The 10,847-nt window shown below is 37.2% G+C and overlaps 1 protein-coding gene across 3 annotated transcripts in view; it reads left to right on the forward strand.

The window, feature by feature from the left end:
- The window catches only part of Skint4 (selection and upkeep of intraepithelial T cells 4), a 96,061-nt gene extending 85,418 nt beyond the window's left edge, over positions 1–10,643 (forward strand). For all 3 annotated transcript variants that reach the window (NM_001347180.1, NM_178786.4, NM_001357339.1), the window contains 2 exons: positions 553–678; positions 8,249–10,643. In NM_001347180.1, coding sequence (NP_001334109.1) covers positions 553–678; positions 8,249–8,325 — 203 coding nt within the window. In that variant the 3' untranslated portion in view covers positions 8,326–10,643. The remainder of the gene's footprint in view (positions 1–552; positions 679–8,248) is intronic.
- The last annotated feature ends 204 nt before the right edge of the window (positions 10,644–10,847 follow it).

Genomic DNA, 10,847 nt, shown 5'->3' on the forward strand with positions numbered 1-10,847 from the left:
ATGTCTCTATAGGTTCAGTTATTTTTCTCTTTTTCTTTCAAATTTGTTTCTCTTTTATTTTTCTGTTTTAATACAGAGTTTCTTTCTTTCTTTCTTTCTTTCTTTCTTTCTTTCTTTCTTTCTTTCTTCCTTCCTTCCTTCCTTCCTTCCTTCCTTCCTTCCTTCCTTTCTTTCTTTCTTTCTTTCTTTCTTTCCTTCTTTCTTCCTTTCACTTTACTTTTTTCGAGACAGGGTTTCTCTGTATAGCCCTGGCTGTCCTGGAACTCACTTTGTTGACCACGCTGGCTATGAACTCAGAAATCCGCCTGCCTCTGCCTCCCGAGTGCTGGGATTAACGGCATGCCCCACCACGCCCAGAAAGTTTCATTATTTAACAAAGGCTAGAATCAATCCTCCTGCCTCAGCATTCTAAATGCTCATTAAAGGTATATATCAAACATTCAGCTCTGAAGAATTCTAAGTAGTAATAAAAGATATTGAATAATGTCATATATATTCTTGTGTAGTACACACCTTCATTAAATTTCTAATTTTTATTATTTTATATTTTAGTTTCTATTTCAGATTCCTTATTTTCCTTGTACAACAGCTGGCTGACAGATATTTCAATGATTTTAGGATTTCTATTGTCAATTTTCATTGTTACAACCATTGCAAAATCATCATTATTTAATAAAAGTAAGTAAACAAGAAGGGTCATTATGTTCAGACTAATACAGGCCTTTTCTTCTCTTAAAGGTGCTCCTTTATCATTTATTGTTAGCCAAGGTTAATGCAGTTTCTCAAGAAAAGCTAATTCCTAGACTCTGTTTTTTTGTTATATATTAGTACTTTAAGGTCAAATTGTAGTTTTATCCTGCTTGAATTACTACCTCAAGTGTACAATAAAAATAAAAGGCTTGGATTAGGAAGCTGGCTTAGTGTTTAAAAGTACTAACTGTACTTCCAGAAGATAAGGGTTTCATTTCCAGCATAGACATGATAGCTCAAAACTGTCTGTCATGGATTTTCCAGGGGATAGGATGCTTTCTTCTGACTTCTATATGTACCATGTTGTGCACAGACATATATGTAGCCAAACAATTCACATAGAAAATAATAAAATTAATTTGAATATAATTTTAATGTAGTAGACTTTTTTTGATCTCTTCCTAATAGCATTCAGAATCTTAGTTGTCTGGCTCAATTTTCTTACAACATGCTTCAGTGAAGAATCAATTTGTCTAATAATAATTTTGTAAAATACAAATGTTGCTCCTTCAAAGATATTTTGATAACATTAATTTCCATTTAGATAACTTTGTCCCACTCATATATATTTCATGAATTGAAAATTACCAAGATATTTTTTACATTTAAAATTGAAAGCTATTTTTATTTTATTTTTTATTAGATATTTTCCTTATTTACATTTCAAATTTTATCCCCTTTCCTAGTTTCCTCTCTGAAAATCCCCTATCCCCTCCTCCTCCCCCTGCTCCCCAACCCACCCACTCCTGCTTCCTGGCCCTGGCATTCCCATATATTGGGGCATAGAATATTTGCAAGACCAAGGGTCTCTCCTCCCAGTGATAGCCAACCAGGCCATCCTCTGCTACATATGCAGATAGAGACACAAGTCCCACCATGTGTTTTCTTTGATTGGTGGTTTAGTTCCAGGGATCTCTGGAGGTACTATTTAGTTCATATTGTTGTTCTCCTATGGGGCTGCAAACCCCTTCAGCTCAATTATCAAGATTTAATCCTCCTTAGAAAGTTTTTTAAAACTTGCAGAAAAAAGTTCACTGTTTTCCATAGTTGTTCAGCCAGGGAATTTAAGGCAATAGGTATTCAGTTAGAGATGTCACCAAAGTTATCATCAACATTTTGTTTTTTAAATAATGAAAGTCAATATCGTCAGGTACATAATATTCTCTGATACTTCTTGAATTCCAAAGACAATGTATAATGCCAATTTTAATTCCATTATTATCCTTAATAGAAAATCTTTAATTGAGTATTTAATAGGTGATGCATTGTTGGGGCCGACCTGCGGCTCTCATGTCTGGGTTTGAGCCTGGAAAGCATCTTGGAACTGGAAGAGAAGAGGGAATCTAGGCAGATAGAGAAATGGAGTCAAGACAGTATTCTGATCAAGACTCAAATTTTTAATGGCGGACACACTTTAAAAAGAAGAGGAGAAGCCTATTCCCGCCAAATCATCCTTGGAGCCCAGCTGCAGGTGACCATGTGTAGTCTCCAGAGTAGCTAGGCCGACTCTCAGCAGGTAGCAGCAGTGGCAGTGGGTGAACAATAGAGTGATCCAAGGAGGCAGGCTCCACTCTAAGTGGTCTCCTTAGTGGTATAGCAAAGTCAAGGTCTGGCTCAGCCTGCTTCAGGCTTGTGGGAGGCTACATCTCCTCCCTGTTATTAAAATCAAAAAAAAAAAAAAGCTGGACTGAGGCACAAAATTTATTTATGCTGTATAGTTCTGCCTTATTTCTTTGGGCCTAGTGAAGAAACCTGTCTCAGTGGGATTCCCTAACTTTTCTCATGGTAAACCCTTGTTTGGTTAAGACTGTCCTTACTGTCCTAGTAAACACTATGCAAACCAGCCCTGAGGTCCTGGCTCCATCATTGTAATGTTAATTAGTTACTGAATAGGTAACTTCCTTACTGAATTCCTACTGAATTCCAAGTTGTCAGCTTCAAGGTCTTTCTAGGACATTGGAACATTGGCAAAGGCTTAACTATATCAGAATTCAATCTTATAAAGTCACTTATAATAAGATAATACTAAAAGAGAACATGTGGATCTATACACCAGACTAATGCAGGGATAGGGTAAGAATGTGCAGGTTATGAGAACATAACCTCTCTGCCTGTCAAGCAAACTTTACTGGAATGTGCATAGCATTTTCTCTCACTTTTATATTTCTGCCGAAGTTCTGGAATGTCCTGCCTTGTCGTAGCTATAGATCTCAGAAGTGCTCTAAAGATGAGTGGAAACACAATGATTTACTAATAATACAGTGCCAATAATAATAGCAGGTAGAATAATATATTGAACCCAATCCAGGGGATTCAATGCACTTAGGTTATCTTTTAAATCTCTGGCCCATTCATCAATGTTCCAAGTGTCCAAGTGACTATTGCTGATATCTGAAATTTCTGCCTTTTTAGCCTTAATATATGCTATGTCCTTCTCTATTGTTAAGACTACTACTTCTAAGACATTAACCTTTGCCTCTAATTCTTTACATGGCTCTGTGGTGTACTATTAATAAACCACAGCCTCTTGGCATGTGCCTCTGTCTAGATTGATATGATTTCAAGATCTGGGTTCCTGTCTAGACTGTACAGCCCTCATAGCAAACCTTAATTCCAAATCAGACCAAAAGCCACAATATGTAATATAATGCTTCTTGAATGAAGATTATAACTGCCACCTGTGCTGTTGGGGGTGGGGATACATGCCTGCTGTAGTCAGGCTGAAGGGTGTTGACTGACCTGCTTGAAAAACAAAGTTGAGACAGTGAAAGGCACAATAAAAAAGCTTCTTTTGGGGAAGTCCAGGTACCCCATTCAATTGCAAATTAGCAAAGATCAAGCTTAGACTTAGAGCTTCAGGTGTGGGGGCAGTGACCTTGAGAATTGCAGAAAGGCTGCAGTCTTTCTGGGAGAGGAGGCTGTGTTCTAATTTAACTTGTTAAGTAATTAAGAATATTTTGTTATCTTCCCTGGGATACTCTAATACTGGAATTATTACTAGACCAGTCCAAGATTGAGTTAGAATAAGTGGTCACATGAGGGAAAGAGAAGAATCACTAATCTTTCTAAGTCAGATTACACGGTCTCTGATGTTCTTTTTACCTTAAGGTGAAAAGCTTGAAGCAAGGCAGCTTCACTTGTCCAAACTGGAAAAATAGCAAGCAAGGATGGGTCAAAAACATGTACCCAAATCAGCTTTCTAGTCACTAAAGTCAGGGCACTGAGTGAACTTAACTGTTAGTCTGTCACACGAACTAGTCATCATGATTCTGCAGCGTTCTGTGGAGAGAACCTATGTTTTTTTTTCCCTTTCCTAATAAGGTAGCTATTCAAGATCAAGCCATATGCCAATAAGTAGATCCTTTTAAGATACTATAAGGCATTTATTAAATTCTTTGACATCTAAATTTCAAAATTCTAAAATAAAAGTATGATTTAAATAATGTGCATGGGAATGCATTAAATAATATGCACAGGGATATAATTTCTCCCTTCTTTGTCTTTTAAGAAGCTAAAGTTTTAAAGTTCCACAATACCTTGTCTTTGAGAATTAATAATTTGCTGAGAAAACATCTCAAATACTTGACTGTTATTGTCAGTATTAATGTAACATGGGCAGTGAATAATTGCACTTTCAATTGTTTCTCTTAAAGAGCGGTTGTAACTAGAAAGCTTGAAAAGTTATTAATAGTCACATGTGTATAATTTATTTATTTATTAAATCAGAAATAGAAGCATTATTTGCAGCAATTTATTAAGTATAAGTCCTCAAGAATTAACACTATTATGTGGAAACAAGTAGTAACTGAGGACACTAAGAGCAAAGAATTTAACATGCCCAATTTCCAAGAATACTAAAATATTATCTTAAACCATAACTGTTTTGAATATATAAAGAACGAGATTATATATCCAATCTATCTTATATGTAGGACCTATAGACTGCCTGAGATATAAATCCAGCATGGCATTGCTTTAAGATGTCCAGGCAATCTAGAATAATTTATTAACTGTCCAAAAACAGCCTTCTTAAAAGGACAGCATTTTTTCTTATGAGTTGTATATGCCTAAGCAATTGCAAATTTGAGAATTAATAGCATCCAAGGGACAAACAATCTTAAGGAATTGTGAGCTCTGGAATATAATATTGACTATTAATATACAAATTAAGGTTTGATTGTTTAGCATTTTAAAAACACCATCCCCAGCACACAATTTAATTATCTGTGCTGAAGCAGGGGGAAACTCAAAAGAATAAGTGTGTGATTCAATTCACATCTACTTATTTCTCATAGAGGGGTTGTTTTTAAACACAGTAACTGGGATGCATGCATGTGCATGAATTTATAGAAGATACAAAAGCATGCATAAAAACAATTTTTAACTTATCTTTGGGATATTGATTGTCAATTTTATTTAAAATGATGGTATGTAATGGATCAAATATTAATATTCTGTAATAAACAAATTAACTGCTGTTTGGAACAAGGAATAGACACTTAGTCAGGTTTTTAAGACATAATTCTTGTTATAGTTATCCCAAACTATATGAATTTATCTTATAATTCTTTGTTAGCACCACAGCATCTTAATAGGATGCTGAAACTGCGCTTTGAGGTGAACGCCACCTCGGCTTCACCCTCAAGAGGCATTAGCTAATAAAATACTTTCCACTTAGGAAACAATATACACTGAAAGATTCAAACTCTTAGCTTCTTGATTATAGCTCACTAGAAGCAAAACTCTTTACAATTATCAGAATGTAAAGGAAAAAAACAACCTTTAAATCTATAATAACTTTATAAGAAGTAGGCAAGTCAGATTGTAATGCCTTTATAAATTCTACAACCCGATTGACTTTTTACAAATTCTGAATTTAAGCATTATTTCAAACATCTGGATAGATCTGCAACAATGTTTTATTAGTTAAAAGGAATTTATCCTGAAGGCAGGTCAGGGGGATGTTCTCAGAACTTCTCTAGTCACAGTTTACAAAACAAAGGAGATTTCGAGCCAACTTCTCTGGGGCTGCTCTGAACTTGCATTAACTCAAACATAAGAAATTTTTTTCTAACTCAAGCATTTTGGCCCTCCTGTAATGAGGACAGATTTTAGAACTTTTATGTTTCTTTGCAACATTAGACCATAACTACAACTTGGGGAAAGCAAAACCCAATTTCAAAACAATTTATCACCTTAAGAATCAATATTAAAGCTTCACTACTACATTGCGAGATTTGGCTGCCAATTTATACCTATGAATGCATGACAGTGCAAGCTTTAATGATTCATTAAAGAGACCTTGCTTTAAATCTTATCTTTATCTTACTTTCTAGGATAAGAATCACATTAAATATTATCTCAGCTAGAAGTGTCTTAGGAAGCCCAGTTTTTTGGCCCACTTATGCCACATGTTTGAAAAGACTCCTGAGTTGCCAATTTATGGCTAACCTTCTGTTACCAATGTAACAATTATTAAGTCCTAACCAATAACTTATGAGCTTCTTGTGAAGACATGCAGAGCACATTACCAGTAAAAAACCAAAGGAAGCATCTATACTTAGACCAATCAGAGACTATTATTATTTTTCTAGCTATAATTATAAAATAAAAAGCACTTTGTCATTAGCTAAATGCAATAATCACGAATGCAGAGAATTTTCTTTGGGAAAAAAAAAAAAAAAAAAAAAAAAAAAAACATCTATCAGTTATTTCGCTCCAAAACCATGAGGCTGTATCCCTTTAACAAAAAAAAAAAAAAAAAAAAAAAAAAAAACAACAACAAAAACAAACAGTTTTTCCAGCAGGGACCCTCCTGCTGTGCCTGATCCTGGCTAAAGCATGTGGCCAATCTCTTGTTAAACCGGCAGATAAAGTTTTAGCTGTCTTTATTTTCTAACATGAAAACACAGAACATTCAGTCATTCAGACAACTAGACATGAACACACATGAATTGAACACGTGGACAGACCGGTGCACCGGACATTAGACAAGACCTTAGACAAAAACACAAAGAGGGCAGAGAACTTCTGCCGTAAGGCCCAGAGAGAACAAAGCAGGGCGCCCCTAAAATTTCTCTCTACTTCTGGGACATTTTCCTCCCGCCTTATGCAGTTTCTGACTGCTGCCAATCTGCCTGATTATTAAATCCAAACCCTTTTATCTCTCTCACCTAAGAAGCAGCTTCTGGAAGCTGTGAACATCTGCCTGTTATGTTCCTAGATCTTGATATCTCACTGGTGAACCTAAGTGAACCCAGGCGAGAGTTTAGCACTGTTCCAGCTTAGCCTGTACCACACCTTCTCCAGCACGAATCTTCTTTAATTCTTTTCTTCTTCCATTGAGCTCCAAACCCGCAGTGTTCCTTCCAGTGTCCTCTGACTTTCCCAGGTCCCACGTGGGACGCCAATTTGTTGGGGCCGACCTGCTGCTCTCATGTCTGTTTTTGATCCTGGGAGGCATCTTGGAACTGGAAGAGAAGAGGGAATCTAGGCGGGTAGAGAGAGAAATGGAGTCAAGAAAGTATTCTGATCAAGACTCAAAATTTTAATGGCAGACACCCTTTATAAAGGAGAGGGGAAGCCCATTCCCACAAAATCATCCTTGGAGCCCAGTTGCAGGTGATCCCGTGCAGTCTCCAGAATAGCTAGGCTGACTCCCAGCAGGTAGCAGCAGTGGCAGTGGCTGAATAATAGAGTGATCCAGGGAGGCAGGCTCCACCTTAAGTAATCTCCTTAGTGGTATAGCAAAGTCAAGGTCTGGCTCAGCCTGCTTCAGGCTTGTGGGAGGCTACAATGCATATCAATGAAATTTAGGAAAAATAACAATATGTGTAATTCTCAGAAGGTTGTTTTGAGTTCATAATTGTAAACATTCTGAATAGTTTCTCCTAAGAGCAAAAGTAGTCAAAAAATTTAAAATACACTAATGTGATTAAATATATAACATCTTTTGACAAATATTTTCTTCAAATGAGAACAAGGAAAGGCCAAATATCTATATACAAAATGATGCCAAATTAAACTATTGAAATGCTAATGTAGCATTACATTTTATTTATAAATTAATAAGCATTTAAATAAAGTATAAACATAGCTTTTACTCTGAATCTACTTATTAGATCTTCCTAGATCTAACCACCTGGAGATAAAAATATTTTTAAAATATTATACTTTAATGGAACACCAACCTATTCACAAAATCTTTTATATACATTCTGTCCAGCCTTAAAGATATGTTGAGGCAATGGTGGCATAGAATGTGCAGTAGTGGCCACTCAATGACTGATATAATTAGAGAGGCCAATAGCACAAGACAGGGCACTTGCCTGCTACTCCCTATGACCAAGATAGTCCAGGATTCTAGTATAGACTCAAACATCACTGGAGAGAGAGAGAGAGAGAGAGAGAGAGAGAGAGAGAGAGAGAGAGAGAGAGAGAGAGAGAGAGAGAGAGAGAAAGAGAGATGATTCTTAGTGATATTCTGCTTTTCTCATAGAGTGGTGCATTGGACTGTGCATTCACATGAAGGAAGCAGAAGCAACTGGAGGACCCTGTGAAGGAGAAGAATTGTAGCAGCTAGAAGAGTTGAAGACATCAGGAAAACATGCCACACAATTAACCACACAGGGCTAGTGGGGGCTCACAGAGACTTAAGGGGAAATTATAAAGCCTTAATGAGTCTGCACTGGGACCTCTGAATATATGTTGTGGTTGTTAGGCTTGTTCTTCTTGTGAGAGTCTTAACAATGGGTGTGCGTACATGTTTGTGCATGTGCATGTATGCATGAGTGTGTGTGGGGGGGGCATTTCTGACTATTTTACCTGCCTTTGGAATCATTTTACATCATACGACCTTGGTATGAGGGTCTGTGCCTAGTATTGTTAAATGTATTTCTTTAGGTGCTTCTTAGCCATTAGGTATTCCTCAGTTGAGAATATTTTGTTTAGCTCTGTACCCCATTTTTAATAGGGTCATTTGATTTTCTGGAGTACAGCTTCTTGAGTTCTTTATATATATTAGATATTAGCCCTCTATCAGATGTAGGATAGATAAAGATCTTTTTTCAATCTTTTGGTTGCCATTTTGTCCTATTGCCTTACAGAAGCTTTTTAATTTTATGAGATCCCATTTGTTGTTTCTTGATCTCAGAGCATAAACCAATGGTGCTCTGTTCAGGGAAATTCCTCTGTGCTCATGGGCTCTTTCCCACTTACTCCTCTATTAGTTTTAGTGTATCTGGTTTTGAGGTCCTTGATCCACTTGGACCTGAGCTTTTTAAAAGGTGATAAGAATGGGTTCATTTGCATTCTTCTACATGCTGACCTCTAGCACCATTTGTTGAAAATGCTGTTCCCCTCCCCCACTGGATAGCTTTAGCACCTATGTCAAAGATCAAGTGACCATAGGTGTGTAGGTTAATTTCTGGGTCTTCAATCCTAGTCTATTGATCTACTTGCCTGTCTCTGTACCAGTACCATGTAGTCTTTTTATCACTATTGCTCTGTAATACAGCTTGAGGTCAGGGATGGTGATTACACCAGAAGTACTTTTATTGTTGAGAATACTTTATGCTATCCTGGAAGCAACTAAAGAAATGTTCAACATCCTTAGTCATCAGAGAAATGTAAATCAAAACAACCCTGAGATTTCAGCTCATACCAGTCGGAATCACTAAGATCAAAAACTCAGGTGACAGCAGAAGCTAGCAAAGATGTGGAGAAAGAAGAACATTCCTCCATTTCCAGAGTTGTCTGGAAATCAGTCTGGTAGTTCCTCAGAAAACTGGACATAGTATTACCTAAGGACCCAGCTGGTATAGGAGTGGTATACTCCTGGCCATATACCCAAAAGATTCTCCAACATATAACACTATGTTCATAGCAGCCTTATTTGTAATAGCCAGAAGCTGGAAAGAACCCAGATGTACTTCAACAGAGGCATAGATACAGAAAAGGTGCTATATCTACACAATGGAGTACTATCAGCTATTAAAAACAATGAGTTTATGAAATTCTTAGGCAAATGGATGGAACAAGAAAATATCATCCTGAAAGAGGTAACCCAATCATAAAAAACAAACAAACACAGCAAAAAACCAAACCAAACTAAAAACAAAAACAAAAACGAATATGGTATTCACTCATTGGTAAGTGGATATTAGCCCCAAAGCTTGGAATACCTAATATACAATTCACAGAACAGAAGAAGCTAAAAAACGAAGGAAGACCAAAATGTGGGTGCTTTGTTCCTTCTGAAAAGGGGAATAAAATACTCACAGGAGCAAATACAGAAACAAACTATGAAGCAGAGACTGAAGGGAAGGCCATTCAAAGGTTGCTCCACCTGGGAATCCATCCTATATATAGCCAACAAATCCAGACACTATTGTGGATTCCAAGAAGTTCAAGCTGACAGGAACCTGATATAGCTGTCTCCTGAGAGGCTCTGCCAGAACATGACAAATACAGAGGCTGATGTTTGGACTGAGCATGCGCTCCCCAGTGGAGGAATTAGAGAAAGGACTGAAGGACATGAAGGGATTTGTAACTCCATAGAAAGAACAATAATATCAACCTACCAGACCCCCCCCCCCCCAGCTCCTAGGGACTAAACCATCAACCAAGGAGCACACATGGAGGGACCCATGCCTTGAGCTGCATATGTAGCAGAGCTTTGTCCAGCATCAATGGTAGGAGAAATCCTTTGTCCTTTGAAGGCTCAATGCCTTAGTGTAGGGAAATTCAAGGGTGGAGAGAAGAGCATGGGTGGGTAGGTGGGGGAACATAGAAGCAGGGGACAGGTGATGGGTTAGGGGATTTTGTGGGTAGAGAACTGGGAAAATTGATAATATTTGAAATGTAAATAAAGAAAATATCCAATAATAAAATTTAAAAAAAAAGAAGAAAATATGTGTTATGTTTCTTGTGTTTGGTGGCTATCACTGCTAGTCCTATTCTCTTCTCAAGGGAAACTGAAGAGGAGTGAATGTGGGGAAAAGAGGAGGTTGGAATGGATTGGGAGTAATGGAGGAGAAATTGCAGTCAGGATTTTTTTGTTTTTATATGGGAGAAGAATAAATGTTTTAAAATATTTT

This window comes from Mus musculus, chromosome 4, assembly GCF_000001635.26.
Source record: "Mus musculus strain C57BL/6J chromosome 4, GRCm38.p6 C57BL/6J".
In the NCBI taxonomy this organism is placed as follows: domain Eukaryota; kingdom Metazoa; phylum Chordata; class Mammalia; order Rodentia; family Muridae; genus Mus; species Mus musculus.